This window comes from Neoarthrinium moseri (genome assembly GCF_022829205.1).
Source record: "Neoarthrinium moseri strain CBS 164.80 chromosome Unknown scaffold2_Wmoseri_CBS_16480, whole genome shotgun sequence".
Taxonomy (NCBI): domain Eukaryota; kingdom Fungi; phylum Ascomycota; class Sordariomycetes; order Amphisphaeriales; family Apiosporaceae; genus Neoarthrinium; species Neoarthrinium moseri.
This window is the reverse complement of record NW_026055116.1, coordinates 1,732,130-1,750,128: the sequence shown is the minus strand read 5'-3', so window position 1 is coordinate 1,750,128 and position 17,999 is coordinate 1,732,130. Positions and strand designations below refer to the sequence as shown.

Here is a 17,999-nt window from a genome sequence, read left to right as displayed (position 1 = left end):
ATTCCAGTCCCCGGCACACGAAGAAGTGTTAGTATTCCGAACCGTGATGGGTGACGTTTCAACGTCGCCTACTTTGTTCCCCCATGTCACTTATTAGCCCCATCGTGAGCAGCTTCCGACGGCCAACTTTTGGCAAGTGTGTCTGTTGTGCGTACCCACAGCCCTGCCTTGTTGGCAACTTGGCTGGGCTTTCTGGCCCTGGGGGGCCTGGGGGCCCATCGGGGCGCACTCATCAATCCCCCAAATCCCCGGTACCCATGCCCGTTGGCGGCTGAAGATTCCATGCCCATCGCGGATCCATCTTGGTACCAAGTTTTTCTGCCCTCCTTCGCAGCGGCCAGACCAACCTAGGCCGGCAGTGAGATCACGAGCGGATACTCATCGTGTAAGCATTTGACCAGTGCCTGACTACGACGCACTAGGCGTTCCCTAGTGGCCCCCGTACCAAGAGTCTTGCAGTCTGGCAAGCCAGTGTCGTAAACCCGCGGCGTCCTGAGGGCCTGCATCCATGGAGGAGGGTACGGCATTCACAGGTGCAGGCAAGGTACCGGGCTGCTCTGCGCAGGGCGGCTCTCTCGCGTCCGTCTCGCTCGTGTGTACTGCAACGGGGTACGGAGTACTATGGTACTCTCTCTGGCCACACCAAACCAAACCTCACCTTGCAGGTCAGCACTGGACACGGCTGATGTTTCCGGGCAGGGGGGACAGGGGGCGCTTTCGCGACATCCCTGCCTGGGTTGCGGAAGTCACTGTTCTGCATCCCTGCCCGCCGTTCTTTACATAGCCAGATACTTCGGGGGATCGATCTGAGTCTGACCAACCACCACGAGCGCAGAGAGACGCGGAATTGTCGTGCGTCTGCTTAGCTTTTACTATTTTATCCTTTCGAGTCCAATGTCTCGTGCGTCATGGCGTTGGCCTGTGTTTCCTCTTCCCTCGTTTCTGCCCCAGCACCAGGACCACCACCCGCATCCCCCAAACCAAAGCGTCAAGTCAAGCTCGGCCTCTAAAACCTCTAGTAAGGCGGGCTGCTGGCGTCGTGTCGCTCTCTGCGGTGCGGGCTTGCCGGGATCCAAGCGTCCTTGCTACGCAACCTTTGGGCCCCGTCGTGGAGTACTCGAGCTTACACAGGGTTGCCCTGACCTCGCCCATGTCTCCATGGTTTCCTTGTAATCTTGTTGTGTTTGGACATCTGAACAACACTTGCCAAGCTGTTGGACCACGATACATGCCTTAAACCCTCGCATTCCTTTCACATCCTGCGGCCCACCACATCCAACCGCTGCACTGGTAATCATCATATGTTGCGGCGCATCACGCGAGTCTTGGACCTTCTCATATCCCCCAACTTCCCCACGTCCCGGATCACCCACACCTGCGCCTACTGGTGATCAACAACAACTTTCTCCCAACGTTTTGGCCGACCAGCGGCGTATTTGAGGATGGGTAAAGAAGACACAGAACACGGGCCTCTGAGCCCGACGATTGGAGCTTTTGAGTCACTACAGTCTCATTCTAACAGTATTCGCCGCGCGCGGCCGCCAGATATTGTCATCGCGGAAGAGGACAGGGTCCCACTCCGTGTGGACTCTCGGCAGGAGAAGATTAACAAGCGAGAATCACGGGTCGGGCTGCGTGGTCTATTCGGCAGACAGAAGACCGGAAGTGACAAGGACGGCCAAGACCCGGACGGGTCTGCCGCTCGAAGGGAATCGCCTCGGCTGGGAAGCATACGAGCCTCGTTGGCAGAGATCAGCAACTGGCCATATGGCCTGCATTCTTCGCGTTCCGACCTTTCTTTGGCAAGCCCCCAACCTCCGTCTTCGTCCAGATCAAATGCATCCGGTCTTCAGAGTCAGCCGTCTATCCCACGTTTGCGACAATCCGGCGTTGGGAAAAGCAAGCCATTGCCTGCAGCGCCTAGTCCGAACTCGAGTTCATGGGTACCGTTGCCACTTTTCCAGGTTTATCCGCAGTCTGTCAAGCATGCCACCCTACCGGCTTGTACAGCGTCTCTCGATGTGCTACTTAGGCTCAACGGTCATCGCAACAGCGGGTCGACCGGCGCGGGCGATGACGCAGCTGGCGAGGAGATTGGAGAGAAGAAAGGTGACAAGATTAAGAAATTCCACCAGCGCACGGGTGGATCACGGAGTATTTTGGAATGGACCACCAAAACTTATGTCCTGAACACATCTGGTTACCTTTTGCAATACTCGGCCGATGGTTCCTTCGATCGTCTGCCAGAAAGAGTCCTGCGCCTGACCAAAGATTCCGCCGCTTTCGCCAGTGATCTCATCCCAGGGAAACATTGGGTCATACAGGTTGTTTCGACCGTGGACACGGATGGCGCGCCTACCGGGGATAACAGGTCGCTCTTTTCGAAGTTGGCCCTGCGGGCGGCAGAGCGGAGGACTACCTCAAACTTTCTCATGGTGTTTGAGAGTGCGGAGGACATGGATAACTGGCTTGCAGTCCTGCGACGGGAGATAGAGGAATTAGGTGGCAAGAAGCGACTTTCAGAGACCGGAGAGCCAAAAACGGAAGACCACACACTCAACTTGAAAACCCAACCCAGTCAGAGGACTATCGTGGTAAGGGACCCGGCGCGTTTCTCGACGATCGTGCAACAAGACTTCTCATGGACCAACGAAAATGCCCTCAAAGAGCAAGACCATGATCACGGCCTCCCCGCGATCCCTTCGGCCGAGCTCACTCCTGAATTTTCGCTCGATGACATTTCAACCACCGAGAGTCATTATTCGTCTGACGGGCAACATCTCGACAGCCTCCGGGACAGCTCGAATCGATTCTCCTACATCTCATCCGGACAGAGGACGTACGTCACATCGGCCAACTCGTCTCCCGCCTGCTCGCCCACCCGTGCCAGCTTCTCAAGCCACAACGAGGGAGTGAAAACGAACTCGCAAGCACAAGAATCTCAGACTGAGGTCAGACTGCGGCCCAATGCACAGGCTATATCGAGCCGCAGGCAATCCATGCAGACTCTCATCCCCAGCCTCGAAACCCAATTCGAGTCGAGTGCACGTCCGCACTCGTTCATCTCTACTGGAGGAGAAAGCAATGACAGCAATGCTTCCAACCGCCAAAGCGTCCCCAACTTCAGCAAGCGGTTTTCGGGCTTCAGACCGCCTTCTCTAGATTCCGTATCAGATCAAGTTGAATCACAAGAACAACCGGAGCCCTCTGTCAAGGCATGCAGGAAGCCGCCACCAACGTCACTCGCTATGTCACGGCCGTTGTCCACGGTGGTGGACATGCCGTCTCCAAGATCTCCGCTGTCTCCCCAAGAAGCCATGAGGAGCATCAACGCCATGCAAAGGCAGAGCCTAGTTGCACCAGCAGTCCCAGACTCATCAGCCTTCTCTAAGTGGAAACGTGACGAGGTCCGGACTCCACCTCAAAGAGAGTTGCCGTCGGTGGCGGAAGCTACTTCCACAGTCACGAATGATCGCGGGGCTCAAGCCAAGATTTCTCCACGTCGTTTTGTAAGCCTGAACAACCTCCGGGCTCCTGCAGATTCCTTCACGGATCCAGAATCAAAGACGCAACAATTTGTACTCTCAAGCACGAGCGGACAGCAAGACAACCCAACATGGGCGCCCTCGATGGGTTCGAACGGCCTGGAGAAAAGGCTTGCAGCCACTGCGAATACGAAGGCCCCTTCGTATAAGCGAGCCACCTTCCTGGCTGAAGATTCTTCTTCACGGTGCTCTCCCATCCCTGTCGACAAGGCTCTCCTGACAGAGAAGGCCTCGAAACGTCAATCCCGGTCTCCATTACTATCCTCTTCGAATCAATTCCTAAACGTCGACCTACGAGCCAAGGCCCTACTCGGCCGGAGGAGCATGCCGCAGCTTGCTGAGGGACCACCACTTGCCCCTCCTCCCACTCGCGCTCTCCCACCCCTCCCGAAGAAATCCTAGGTTGTCTCTCCCCCTTTGTTTACACTCTGACGAGAAGCGTTCTTACTTTCCCTTTCTTCTTATTCCGCTATAGTTCAGCGTTGTCTATTATACAACAACAAAAATGCAGGGCCCACTGAAGTGGGTGCCTTATGTTTACGTGGCTACACCAGGCTCTGTGTAGATTCTTTGTACCTTACGATCTGTCATGAAGGCGTTTTGTGTGTATATAGAAAAAAGGTCCACCGCGAAGGCGGGATTTTTGGTGGTATCAAAGGGCGTTGCGCAGGTTTGCGGCCATTTTCGAGCAGGGGATGGAGATACCATTTGCATGAGTTCGGATGCTATGATTACTGAGATGTACTCTAGGAGACAGCCAAACTGGCATAATAGTTTTCTAAGTCACTTTACTCCATGCCCATGCCTTGTTCGACAGCGATTCGAGCCTCATGCTCATGACTTAGAATCTCTGCGAATTGTGAATCCTGGACGCCTGAGGCCCACCTTGAATTTGACGCTGTCATGGGCATCGAAGCACAGCCCTGTGAAATGTTCAAGCTGATGAAGAGAAGAGGGGGGATGTTTATAGAGGAAGCAGAGGTCCGTTGCGTGAGTCTTCACGCCTTCAAGTCGTCTGCATAGATGTGATTGTTATTGATGACGCCGGCTTCACACCTGCAGGCTAAGGGAGACTTCCCTCTACCAAAATCAAATGATCATCCATCGATCAAGTAACGAGTTTGATTGTGCCGGGGGTTGGGTATGGCAACAACAGGTTTTGTAGAGGATGCTTAGATATCCGTGAGCCTCCCTGCGACCCAGTTTTCTTGTTCGTGACCAGTTTTTCGGTTCTGCTGATCCTGGTTGGTGGCCAGGACAATATTCGAGGAGCTCAGGAAACCGAACCGAGTGCCCAAGTGGTTACACATCGATCTGGAGATCAAGGCAGACTGGAAGAGATGGCAGTCAGTATAGTGTTTTAGCGCAGCCGGCTGACTGACTGACTCACTCACTGCTATCGAGTGAGGCGAAACTTGGGGACACGGGCGGAGATTTTGGAGGGGTCAGCAGTTGCCCCACACGCAAATAATTATTGCAACGTCCAAAATCCACCACGCCGACAACGACAGACGGGACCAGACCAGCCAAACCGCATCAAGCAACGCAAGCAAGACGCGCATTCGACCGACACGAAACCCATAAATCCGCAGAGAAGCCGCAAAGATGTCGACCAAGCCAAGGTAAGCCGCCGTCGCCCGCCTGCGGCCCTGCAGCGACTGCCCGCCGATTGCTAACCTCGTGTTCGCCTCCCAACAGAGACTGGGCCGACGACGATGATCTGGAGGAGACCACCCAGACCGAGCAGCTGCCGCCGCCGCAGACGATCCAGAACAAGGACGGCACCAAGACCACCATCACATACCGCTACAACGAAGACGGCCAGAAGGTCAAGACGACGCGGCGGATCCGCCTCGTGACGCACCGCGAGGTCGTCAACCCGCGCGTCGCCGAGCGCAAGAACTGGCCCAAGTTTGGCCTGTCCGCCAACGACAAGGTCGGCCCCCAGAGCGACACCACCTCGGTCGGCGAGAACATCATCTTCCGCCTCAGCACCAACTGGAAGAAGGACACCAAGGAGGAGGCCAAGGAGAGCGCCACCGACGCCCTCAAGGACAAGCTCAAGGACAAGACCGTCAAGTGCCGTATCTGTAACGGAGAGCATTTCACCGCCCGCTGTCCCTACAAGGACACCATGGCCCCCGTCGGCGCCGAGGGTGCCGCCGATGTCGCCGCCGGCATGGGCGACGAGGTCTCGGTCGGAGCCGCCGGTGCTGGCAAGAAGGGTAGCTACGTACCGCCGGCCATGCGAGCCGGCGCCACCGGTGGTGCCGGTGAGCGTATGGGCGGCAAGTTTGGCGAGCGGGACGACCTGGCCACCCTGCGTGTCACCAACGTAAGTTCTCATTATTCCTCCGGCGCCTGTTTCAGCGGCTTTGGCCCTATTCTATCCCCTGCGCACCCCCGACAAGCAGTGCACTAATTCTCCCCGCGACAGGTTTCCGAGATGGCGGAAGAGGGCGAGCTGCGCGACATGTTCGAGCGCTTCGGACGTGTCACCCGTGTGTTCCTCGCCAAGGACAGAGAGACCGGCATGGCCAAGGGCTTTGCATTCATCAGCTTTGCAGACAGGACCGACGCCGTCAAGGCATGCAACAGTATGGACGGATATGGTTTCAAGCATCTTATCTTGCGCGTAGAGTTCGCAAAGAAGGCTGCGTAAATTGTTGGTTGTGGGTCTGGAGGAACGACAAAATTTTGGGAGGGAGGAGAGCCTCCCGCCCAGAATGGGCATGACGCCGGAATGTCTGGGATCCAGATCATGAAATGGGCACATGATAGACTGTATTTCACCGGTAATGGATCATGATTTTGTTCAGAAGACAAACGTGTCTCAGATCCAGATCAGCGGGATAGACTTGCTGTGTTCCCTTCTTAGTCTTCGTGACGACATTCAAAGAGCCCGGTGCCAGAAAACCCGGATGCAGTCACCCAGAAAATCGACTGCCGTGAATAATTGGATTTCTGGAGTTTCTAGGCCATGAAATAATCCTTCATTGAGTCAACCGCTGTGTATACGTACACAACCTGCGCTTATTTTTAATTCATGGCGGCTCCTATCGTCATCAACACTCAGTATACAGTTTTCACCCGCGGGATCTGATGGCAGAAGTCTTGCAACTCGGGAGACACGAACTCAGCTACGCAAGGGAGAGATTACTTGGAGAGATATATCTTCTGTATTGAATCCTGCCAGTGCAAGTGTGGCTCGCACACAGCACTAGCTTCTGATTATACCTGCCGGCCCTTGACTACTAATCCTAAACAATTTCTACGGCCATCAAGGCCGTAGCTGGGTATATAAGAGTATAAAAACCAACGCCTCATAGAGTCAAAGAAAAGGGGAAATGCTATAAGGGCAAAAACGAGAAATATGACAAGACGTATGTCTATAGTTGGACCCACACCCTGACCTTACTCCCTTGCCCGATGAAACGCATGCTTCCCATCCGACAAAGGCGTCTTGTGTTGGTCATCATGAGGTCTCATTAACCTTGTCTCGTCATTTCATAAAGAGTGTGTTCGAGTGAGTGTGGACTGCTGCAAAAAGGTCCGCGGCCGGAGAACGAATGTATGGCCGCTGAATGCAGAGTCGAGTGGCGTTGGGCCAAGATGTTGTGTTAGAATCTGTATCGGAAAGATCGAAAATGAGAGTCGAAACCTGATCTTTTTTGTTGTTATTTTTCTTCAGAGCGATTGCGATTTGGTGTTGATTGAGTGAGTGTGAACATCAGTGGGTAGTCCCGACGATGTTGGTGACATAGGAAATAGCGACTGTGGTTGCTGGAAAGGGGGGTATCGATCTTTGGTAGATTTCTTCACCCCCCTTTTCTCATTCCCCCTTCCCCCTCCTCTCATGACGGTCGGCGCATCCTTATCCGAGGACTCTGGCCGACTATGCGTCAAGCTTGGTCACGGTAGTGTCGATTGACTGGCGGGCCAACGCCTCCTCGAGCTTCTTCTTCCTCTCGAGGTCACGCGCACGACGGGCGGCGTCGGCCTTCTTGCGCCTCTGCTCCTTCTTGTCTCTGATGAGGTGGGGGATCGCCAACATGACGGCGAACAAGCCCGTGAAGGCCAACTTGAAGTGAGAGAAGCACTCCCGGAAGTGAGTCTTGGTCTCGGTGTAGTTTTCGCGGGCGGCAGTGGCCTGCTTCTTGGCCCTCCACACCTTCTCGGCGCGCTGGGCCTTGGCAAACTGTTCCATGGCCTCCTTGCGGTTTGTGATGAGAATGTTCTCGGTGCCAGAGGTGCCCGGGCGCTTCAGGCCAGGCTTGTCATCGTCCTCCTTGCCCTTGCCCTTCTTGTCTTTCTTATCCTTCTTGTCCTTGGACTTGCCCTTCTTGTCCTTGGGGTTCTCCTCGGGCTTTTCCTCCGGGACGTCCTTGCTGAAGAGAGCCATTATTGATTATTGCTTTGAAAAGTGCTGGGGAGTGAAGGATAGTGGTTCGTTTCGAGGAAGACTATAAGGACTGATGGGTTGGAAAGCAAATCCGCATGGAGAAAGAAAACGAGGAACACCAGGATAGCCTCAGGTTCACATGGCAGTACTTATAGACAAGCGTGCCTGGAAACTAGTCATAAACGCGACTACGGCAGATCCGGGGACATTGCCTACGATCCCTACCTTCTAGAAGGTCGTCGTTGCAGTCCGTCCATTTCACGACATGTTTAAGTGCTTTGAAAATTCATGCAAAGCTGCCGAAGCTCGGATGAAATGGGTTCTGGCAATGCAAAACCGGAGAATCGATTGGTCTGCACAGGGTCCTCTCAGTGTTTGGTATGCAAAATGGGTTTCGTTTGCATGACAATCCAATTAAACGCGTGAGAAGCACGTCTGCGCAAGTGGCCTGCAACCGGTAGCTAATTCAGCAGATCCATGCGAACATAGGGTCCCTATAATGGATCCTGTTAATGCCATGAGACCGCGTGCGGACGAACCGTGTCTCCTGTAGATCGTGTCCCTCGCCCCTCGTGGACAAGAAGCCGTCTGAACTCTTTGGCGGCCAGCAGCTCGTCTCACAAGAGGACGAGGGTTGAACGAAGTCTGAGCTAGAGTGAGCGAGAGGTTCCAGTCTTGGCGCCTGCGCTTAGACCCGGGACACTGATGCGGCCGCCGGCCACGGGGCCACGTTCTCTGCAACAGGCGCTGGGCGAGCCAGCTATGCCGCTTCTGGGCATCCGGGTTACGGCGCCCACGATGCCCTAAGGTTGGCCAGGCCCAGAGGCCGTCGCGCCTTCATCCCACACATGTGACTGTTCATTTGGTTTTCTGAGCTACACCAACAATTGGGTAATTAGAATTCAAGCGTCGCTCATCCCTCCCGCCTTCAGCCCTTCAGCCCTTTCGCATCTCCGCCGTCTCTTAGTCATCCGCGCTGCGCCCTGGGCTTCCCCAGACGGCCTTCCCCAGTCGCTTGTGACGTAAAACAAGCATTCCAGTGTCGAGGGCCAAGGCCTTGAAGACGTACGGCACATACATCCACACGTAGACGGATATCGGCAGCCGTCTGTCGGGTGCGTTTCAAAGCGGGCATCCCGCATTTCATGGCTGGGACCGTTGGATAAAAACCCCTCGGGCCAGTTCACATCGTCTCGCAACCCCAATCGCAATCGTGGATTCCTAGCGTTCTTTGTTGTTCCGCTAAGACGTCGACATTCGTCCGCAATGAGTTCCGACAGCTCCCTGGCACCCGGCGAGTTGCGCCACAGGCATGCTGTACCTGCTTCCGAGAGCGAACGTGCTCCCCCGCGTGCGGAGTCGGGCCGGGGGGAGGAGGAGGGCGAACCGGCACCCAAGGCCAGGAAGACCTTTGGCCGGACGCCGGACGGCACAAGTCAGTGAAGCGAGCAGTCGTTACGTCGCGGTCGAGTAAGATGCTGACTTGGGGTTTGTGTTGTAGTCTTCACCGTGCCTACCACGCATGACATGGTCTCGCAGTTGCTAGATCCCCGCCAGCCCAAGAACCTGTCTGATGCGTTGGTCTTGGCCATCCTTGCCGCCCACATTGCCCTGCTGTGCCTGCTGCCCTCATCTCTCAAGCGGCCCGCCTTCGCCCTCATCTTCCTCATATGGCGAGCTTCTTATAACTTGGGCATTGGCCTTCTGCTCAGAGTGCAGTCTAATGAGAACAAGATGGTCAACTGGGCAAAGACGTGGAAGCTGTTCGAGAACCCCGCCACAGGTAGGAACCCACGGCCCTGGCTGTATAAGCTCCTGAAAAACGAATTGGAGACAAAGATCCCCGAGGACTACTCCTTCGAAGAGGCCCCGCTCGAGTACAATACCTGGCTTGTCTTTCGACGAGTAGTCGATCTTATTCTCATGTGTGATTTCGTGTCGTATTGTCTCTTCGCCATTGCTTGTGGCCACTCGCCTGAGAACGAGTCCACGCTGATCTGCTTGGCCCGTTGGTTCTTCGGCCTGGGCCTTTTCGGCTTCAACCTCTGGGTCAAGCTTGACGCCCACCGTGTCGTCAAGGACTATGCTTGGTACTGGGGTGACTTCTTCTATCTGATCGACCAAGAGTTGACGTTTGACGGCGTGTTCGAGATGGCCCCTCATCCCATGTATTCGATTGGATATGCCGGGTATTACGGCATTTCCATGATGGCTGCCAGCTATTCGGTACTCCTCATCTCCATCGTGGCACATGCTGCGCAGTTTGCCTTCCTTGTGCTTGTGGAGAACCCTCATATCGAGAAGACATACAACCCGCCGGCGCCTCGAAAGCGTGCAGATACTCAGACCTCCGCCGACAACTCCGCACAGGAGACAGCCGGCGCCGTGCAACCTGGAGCTGCTGATTCACCCACTGCAGCGTACCAGAACGAATCTCCAGCGCAGATCCACAATCTTTTGGGCTTCAAGAACCTTGATCTGTTCAGAACTACGGACTACTCGACATTGCTTCTTCTGGGATACCTCACTTCCTTGGCTATTGTGACACCGAGTACTCCTCTGTTTCAGTTCTTGTTTGTCGTTCACGCTTGCGCTTGGCGGCTGTGGTACTCTGTTGGTCTTGGTGTGATCCTCAACCGGCAATCCAACAACAAGATATGGACCCGGCATTTTGTCAAGTTTGGTGAAAGTTCTGGTGAAGCCTGGCGTCAGTGGAAGGCCATGTACCATATATCCCAGGTATTGTGTTATGCGTCCTTCATCGCCGCTTGCTGGAAACTCTACGCAGTCCCGGCAAGCTGGGACTATGGTTTTGTGTTGCTGAAGCACACACTGGGTGCCGGACTGATCGCCCTGCACATCTGGACCTCTGTCAGCATCTACGAGTCCCTCGGGGAGTTCGGCTGGTTCTTTGGCGATTTCTTTTTCGAACAAGGGGCCAAGCTGACCTACTCTTCCATATACCGCTTCTTGAATAACCCGGAGCGAATCATAGGTACCGCTGGTCTATGGGGAGCTGCACTGATTACGTGGAGCAGATCGATCTTCCTTTTGGCTCTCCTCAGCCATCTTCTCACCCTTGGATTCCTGCAATTCGTCGAGCAGCCGCACATGCAAAAGATATATGGCCGTGGCCTGCGCAAGGAGGCCGGCTTGACCAAGTTTATCAAGAGTTCCCTCCCCCCACCCGTCAAGGGATGGAGCACTAGTGTCAACAAGGTCATGGACGAAACGTCACATTTCGTGGAGGAGTTTTTGGATAATGCTCGCCCGAAACTCGCTGCTGGCGTGTCCACTATTGTGCGGGACACCACAGCACTGTTCAACAACGTTCCAGCACGCCTCACTTTGACCAAGCTTTCACCGGACCTGGCTGGTTTCGATCCAAAGGACTATTCTCTTCGAGTAGAGGGTGAATCCGCCGCTCATTCTACTTTGACCGAACGTTCTACTGGCAAAGAAGGAACCAATGCCCGTTTCCCAGGTGATCTCAAGACCATGATCCTCGAATACGGCGCTCCCATCAAAGTCAAATGGACTGCGCCGGCAAAGCACCACAAGAAGGATTGGATCGGACTATACATGGTTGCAGACAACCGCTCCCGTGAAGCGACCGAGGCTCCTTCGCTTGGTCGTTGGGTCGCCGTCACTCCCAACCAGTATGATTCCACCGTTGCCGACAAAGGCATTCTCATGTCAGATGTCACTGTCGACCAGGCCGACCCAACGGAAGGCGGTCTTGTTCATGGAGAGGTCGTCTTCGAAGGTGACAAACTGTGGTGGACCAGAGGTGTCTTCGAATTCCGGTACCACCATGCTGGCAACCATAACGTCATGTCCATCTCACAGCCTTTCGAAATCCAGATTGGTCGGTTCGATGAGGAGGACGTGGAAGTAGACTCCCAAGGGCTGTATCAAAAGTCTGTTGAGGCATCTCTCCTACCTATCCTGCAGAATTGCTTCGACCGGAACCCGGATATTGCGCCGAGCACCCCAGAGGAGCCTTTCGGCAACCATGTAGAGCGGGATGGCAAATACGCGAGGAGAGTAGTCTATGCCATTCAGCACATGTTTGGCATAGAATTTGCGCCCGCCGTCGTACCGGCGGATGGTAACGTCAAAAACCTCGCCTGGAGAATCTGTAACGCCAAACAGGTCCTCGTAAGTTTGAAATCATACATCATCAATCGTAACGGACACTGACACCGCATCGCTAGGCACCTTACAGCATGTCTCATTCCAAAGGGACAACAACCCCAGCAGCAGAAAAAGCCGAACCATAAGTACATAGTTTCGAGGGCTCTATTACGTACATACAGACCAAAATGCATGAAAACGGAGTTGGTACGGCGGCCTTGATCAGATACCAGTGACTTGCTAGATCTGAATGTTTCTTGCTGGAGAGACATTCCATTGCACAGTCAGTTCATAGCATCGTTGATACTAGAAAAGCCAGTATTTGCATACTTTTACATGGCCTGGAATCAATGGACGGTTTTGCAAAAATAAAATAGAGTTATTTTCTCTCTGTCGATACCTGGTAGCACAATGTTGAACGAGCAAGTAAGACCATAGTCCTAGGCACATCCACCAACCGGAACACAAGTTCATGCAGCTTGTACTGGGGGCCTGAGGAGTGGAAAGCAAGTGGTGGCGCAGGTCGCCAACGACGTTGCCGACTGCCCGGTTTGCGGAGGCCGGGTCGGAGGCCGCTTACACTATCGGCATATTGGTGATTACGTTTCCGACAGTCCGTATCAAGTCGACTCCCATCGGCAGTTCATGGCGATCCTTCTGTACCAGTTGAGCCACGGCCACACGAGTCTCACGTGCGCTAGTGCACTGCAAAGGGCTCTGCGCATCCGGCCAAGGGCACCGGGGGGGTGCGCCCTTCTAGAGTTGCAAGCTGCAGCTTCCCCGCATGTGCTTGCCACTACCGCGTTGTCTCCGGCCGGACCTAGGTTGTTATACCGCTCGACTTCTTACTTTCTTCAGTCTTCAAATATAGACCTTGTCGCGATCACTGGATTTGGCTCGTTTGGTTGTTGGCTTTCTCCTAGACAGGTTCCCTTCCAGAAGACGGTTTTAGTTACTTTCTCCATTACAAGTGCCTTACCTAGGTAAATAGTCAAGATGTCTCCAGGGGTGACTGAGCCAGAAAAAATCCGTGATACCGACTTGAAGACGACAGGCGTTGCAAAGGTGAGTGAGCTAACCAAGGTCCCGTCTTGCCACAGGGGATGTGTATTAATGCCGCCACCAGGGCTCGGTCCCTCATCCGCCCAAGTTCGACGACCCGTATCAAGAGCGCCAGTATCTGAAGGAGAGGCTGGCTCTGGGCTTCCGAATCTTTGCTAAGAACGGTTTCGATGAAGGGTCAGACCTACAACCCCCGATCCTCATCGGACATAGTCTCGAATCCATGTATACTGACATTAAGCAGCGTATCAGGACACATCACTGTTCGCGTAAGTAGAGATCACCAACAATACCCGAAATGTGACCCATCGTACTGACAGTATGCCCCGACAGGACCCCGTCGACCCAACCACCTTCTGGGTCAACCCCTTCGGTGTTGCCTGGCCACTCCTTAGAGCTTCGGACTTGATCCGCGTGGACTCCCACGGCGAGATCATCGACGGCGGACCCGTCCGCCTCCTCAATGTTGCTGGTATGCCCTTTGTGTTATCTTATCTGCCCAAGGACCACCGTCTAACCGTACACAGCGTATATGATTCACCATGCTGTACACGATGCTCGCCCCGACGTGAACGCAGTAGCGCACTCGCACAGCAAATATGGCCGAGCATTTAGCACGCTGGGTCGAAACCTGGACATCATTTCGCAGGATGCATGTACTTTCTATAACGTAAGTTGAGAGGTCCCTGTCCGGCCCCTTCCGATCTCATGCAGCGTTGCTTCATTAAGAGAGATGGTTTTCTGACGACTTCTATGTGAAGGACCTTGCCCACTACGACCAGTTCGGTGGAATTGTCCTCGGGCCCCAGGAGGGTATCAACATCGCCAAGGCCCTGGGGCAGAAAAAGGCGGCCATCCTTGCAAACCACGGGCTTCTGACCTGCGGAGGGTCCGTCGAAAGCTGCGTGCGCTGGTTCATGTCCCTGGAAGTCTGCTGCGAGAGCCAGCTGCTGGCTGATGCCGCGGCCGCGGGCCGTGGTGGCGAGACGGTCAAGGTCAGCGACGAGGAGGCTGCTTTCACGTTCCAGAGCATCGGACACGAGATGGCGGGCTGGTTCAGCGCAAAGCCGGTGTTCGACATGATGGAGCACGAAGTTGGTGTGGAGTACAAGATGTGAGAGACTATTGGGATCCTGCTTTCAGAGATTGCTAGTGGGTGTGCTTGCATGGAATCGCGCTGTCGCAATGATTATAGTGTGCTCTTGACCTTCGTTTTATATCGCACTCGCATGTACTTTGCTCCTGCTTAAGCATACATTGTTCTTGATTTATCGAATTGTAGTCACACCACATTAACCCCAGAAGAGCATTAAAGTGAATCCTAGGCTCATATTGAACGTGGGCTACAACTGTCTTCTAGCATGGCCAGAAGCCTGATATCACCGCCTACATCTCAACAAATTCTGGCCTGGGCGTTACCAGCTGCTGTAGCGCCTGCCTCATCGACACTGGCTCCACGATCAGTCTATACAGACGCTAAAGCCTTGATTGATATCTATCTGCCTGTACATAATGCTAATCGGCGCTGTGGCTGACGTCCGTCGTCGAGCACATAAGCAGCTCACAATATAGTAGATGTTTGACAGTGAAAAGGGTATCATTCCGCAACCAGGTTGTGCAACTGGGGTTCCGACCCCCGTAATCTGCAGTTGCAACCATGTGACGATGGGTGGGCGTAGATAGAGAGAACCAAGTCAGACATGACCAGCATCGTCTCCGACCTGGGGACGAACGAGGCCCAGAGGTCTTATCGCTATAGGCGACCCACTTCTGGGGGGGACCATTGTCCCACTAAAAAAAATATTGCGGGGCAGTCCAGGTCGCGCGGTGAGCTCCAGGTCGCAGATCAGAGATTTTGCGAAGCTTCAGAAACGTCGGCTCTTGTCAACCTCCAACTGCGATTCCAGCTACCAATTCCTCCAACATGGGTCGCAAGAACTTTCGCGTACGTTCCCCCATGGTCCCAGCGGCCTCTGACTCTCTTCTAACACACGGCAGGGCGGTCGCAAAGGCGGTGGTAACAACCGAGGACCCCGCGGTGGAGGAGGCGGTGGTGGAGGAGACGATCGCGCGCCCTCATGGCGTTCCTACCCAGACGCTGCCAAGCAGCACGAGAAGCTCGAGAGGTACTACAACACCATCCTGCCCCTCGACGACGACGAGAGAAAGCTCTTCTGGGAGGCGCTCAAGAAGGAGCTGCCCAACTCGTTCCGATTCTGCGGTTCCAAGGGCCACGCCCTGGCCGTCAAGCGACTCCTGGAAGAGCGCTATGTCCCCGAGATCACCAAGATCGAGCGCTTCGACGGCGAGCCTGTCGAGCCTCCCAAGGCCGTCGCCTGGTACCCTGACCAGCTCGCCTACTCCATGAACACCCCGAAGCACGTCATCCGCAAGTTCCCTCCCTTCGCCGCTTTCCAGAAGTTCCTGGTCTCCGAGACGAGCGTCGGCAACATCAGCAGACAGGAGATTGTCAGCATGATCCCGCCCCTGCTGATGGACGTCAAGCCCGGCCACAAGGTTCTGGACATGTGCGCCGCGCCCGGGAGCAAGTCCGCTCAGCTGGTCGAGATGATCCACATGGGCGAGGAGTCCAGGATCCAACAGGTGCTGCAGTCCTTTGGCGAGAACAAGGCCGAGCCCTCCGGAGACGATGCCGCAGATCTCGCAGCCGACCCATCCGACGACGGAAGGGCCACCGGCCTCTTGGTCGCCAACGACGCCGAGTACAAGCGCTGTCACATGCTTACACATCAGCTCAAGCGACTTTCCTCCCCGAACATTCTTGTCACCAACCACGATGCGACCCTTTTCCCTTCCATCAAGGTCAAGAGGGACCCCAAAGACCCGGAGAAGAACCATTACCTGAAATTCGACCGGATCCTCGCCGACGTCCCTTGCTCTGGCGACGGTACCATGAGGAAGAACATGAACCTCTGGAAGGATTGGCAGCCAGGCAACGCCCTAGGCCTTCACATCACACAGATCCGCATCCTAGTGCGTGCTCTTCAGTTGCTGAAGGTCGGTGGCAGGATTGTCTACTCCACTTGCAGCATGAACCCGGTCGAGAACGAGGCAGTCATCGTGTCTGCAATCGAACGGTGTGGAGGACCCGACAAGGTCGATATCATTGATTGCAGTGACAGGCTCCCAGGACTTCAGCGCAAGCCCGGCATGCACCAATGGCAGATCATGGATAAGGGTGGTCGTATTTGGAACAGCTGGGAGGAAGTACAGCAGCACATGGCAACCCAGGATGATGGTGCCATCCCTGGCAAGGTTGCGCAGACCATGTTCCCCAGACCTGACGACAGTGACTGCTCGGGCTTGCCACTAGACCGATGCATGCGTGTCTACGCACACCAGCAGGACACCGGCGGTTTCTTCATCACAGTTCTTGAGAAGAAGGCCGAAATCAAGGCCAAACCTGAGGCACAGCCGCAGCAAAAGACAGACAAAGCCACCAACGGCGCCAACAAGGAAGTCGCAGAGGAAGTTGCCGCCAAGTTGGAGGTCGAGGAGGAGAAGGCTGCCGATGGCGAGCCTACGGATGTCATTCCGACGAACGGCGTCAAGAGAACCAGGGAGGAGGGTGATGCTGACGGAGAACAAGACACGAAGAAGGCTAAGACTGAGGCGGTAGCTGACAAAGTCGACGAGGTGATGTCAGAGGCAGCACCTGCTGCCGAGACAGAAGCCATCGTAACAGAGCCAACATCGGAGGTCGCAACTCCCAGCGAGAACACCGCCGTACCTGCTCAGCAGAAGAAACCTCTAAAGCCGGGAAGAAACTCAGATGGGTCATACGAGGAGCCTTTCAAATACCTGGCAGAGGACCACGACGTTTTGAGCAATATCCGCCAGTTTTACAAGGTTTCGGACCGTTTCCCCAAGGACCGTTACATGGTGCGGAACGCAGCAGGCGAACCCGCGAAGGCGATATATTACACCAGTGCTCTGATCAGAGACATCTTGGTGGAGAACGAGGGACGTGGCATTAAGTTTGTCCATGCCGGTGTGAAGATGTTCATGAAGCAAGACGCCCCGTCTGCCGATATCTGCCGATGGCGCATTCAGTCCGAGGGCATGCACATGATTGAAGGCTACGTCGGCTCTGACCGTGTCATCCGCTTGACGAACAAGGAGACCTTCCACAAACTTCTGAGGGAGATGTTCCCCAGGTTCTCAGACAATGACTGGGTTAAGCTCAACGAGATTGGCGAGCAAGCCCGTGACATCGGCATGGGCTGTTGTGTACTCAGAGTCGAGCCCGACGGCACGGACCCAGACTTCAAGGAGCGAATCGTCCTGCCTCTGTGGAAGAGCTACATGTCGCTGAACCTGATGCTACCCAAGGAGGACAGGTCCGCCATGTTGCTGCGTGTTTTCAATGACACGACGCCCGTCATCAACCAGTCGCTCAAGGAGTCTGCCAAGAAAGAGGCCGAAGCCGAAGCAAAGGACCAGGACGCTGTGACGGAAGGCAAGGAGGGAGAGGATGGTGAGCCGGCGGCATCTGAGACGAAGGAAGAGGAGCCCGTGGGAGCTTAGGAGCCCCCGACCAGCACCTCGACTTCAACCCCGGATGTGAAGCCAGCATGCTGTGCTAGTCCCGATGACCTTTCCCCACGCGAAGACGCATTGAATATGACGGTTAGCGCATTGGAGTTAGCTGGCCTGTACGATAGGTGAAAAAAAGCTTGCTATGGGAAGAATGGCGTATGCATTGCATCACTGGCTGTGTCTTGGTCTTCAACTAGGGTCTATTATAGAAGAAAACCTGAATCATTTGCACAACATATATCATATCTTAGGCCGAATGACCCCATCGTTGAGACACGCGATATAGCAGTAAT

General features: G+C 54.8%; 6 protein-coding genes across 6 annotated transcripts; 5 read left to right on the top strand and 1 right to left on the bottom strand.

Moving 5' to 3' along the window:
• Positions 1 to 1,442: 1,442 nt before the first annotated feature.
• On the top strand, positions 1,443 to 3,947 carry JN550_001294 (uncharacterized protein; the record flags this gene model as incomplete). The annotated part of the gene is made up of 1 exon (XM_049311485.1): positions 1,443 to 3,947. One exon carries the CDS (start codon positions 1,443 to 1,445, stop codon positions 3,945 to 3,947), a length of 2,505 nt encoding a protein of 834 aa, XP_049177200.1.
• Positions 3,948 to 5,150: 1,203 nt separating this feature from the next.
• Positions 5,151 to 6,207, top strand: JN550_001293 (uncharacterized protein; the record flags this gene model as incomplete). Its single annotated transcript, XM_049311474.1, has 3 exons — positions 5,151 to 5,167; positions 5,244 to 5,880; positions 5,983 to 6,207. 3 exons carry the CDS (start codon positions 5,151 to 5,153, stop codon positions 6,205 to 6,207), a joined length of 879 nt encoding a protein of 292 aa, XP_049177199.1.
• A 1,233-nt stretch (positions 6,208 to 7,440) lies between these two features.
• JN550_001292 (uncharacterized protein) lies at positions 7,441 to 7,947 on the bottom strand (the record flags this gene model as incomplete). Its single annotated transcript, XM_049311463.1, has 1 exon — positions 7,441 to 7,947. The coding sequence occupies one exon, from the start codon at positions 7,945 to 7,947 to the stop codon at positions 7,441 to 7,443; it is 507 nt and encodes a 168-aa protein (XP_049177198.1).
• Positions 7,948 to 9,213: 1,266 nt separating this feature from the next.
• On the top strand, positions 9,214 to 12,230 carry JN550_001291 (uncharacterized protein; the record flags this gene model as incomplete). Its single annotated transcript, XM_049311450.1, has 3 exons — positions 9,214 to 9,382; positions 9,449 to 12,108; positions 12,165 to 12,230. 3 exons carry the CDS (start codon positions 9,214 to 9,216, stop codon positions 12,228 to 12,230), a joined length of 2,895 nt encoding a protein of 964 aa, XP_049177197.1.
• Positions 12,231 to 13,080: 850 nt separating this feature from the next.
• JN550_001290 (uncharacterized protein) lies at positions 13,081 to 14,264 on the top strand (the record flags this gene model as incomplete). The annotated part of the gene is made up of 6 exons (XM_049311439.1): positions 13,081 to 13,149; positions 13,211 to 13,323; positions 13,391 to 13,415; positions 13,480 to 13,618; positions 13,674 to 13,816; positions 13,908 to 14,264. The coding sequence occupies 6 exons, from the start codon at positions 13,081 to 13,083 to the stop codon at positions 14,262 to 14,264; spliced, it is 846 nt and encodes a 281-aa protein (XP_049177196.1).
• An 806-nt stretch (positions 14,265 to 15,070) lies between these two features.
• On the top strand, positions 15,071 to 17,694 carry JN550_001289 (uncharacterized protein; the record flags this gene model as incomplete). The annotated part of the gene is made up of 2 exons (XM_049311428.1): positions 15,071 to 15,091; positions 15,145 to 17,694. The coding sequence occupies 2 exons, from the start codon at positions 15,071 to 15,073 to the stop codon at positions 17,692 to 17,694; spliced, it is 2,571 nt and encodes an 856-aa protein (XP_049177195.1).
• Positions 17,695 to 17,999: the final 305 nt, after the last annotated feature.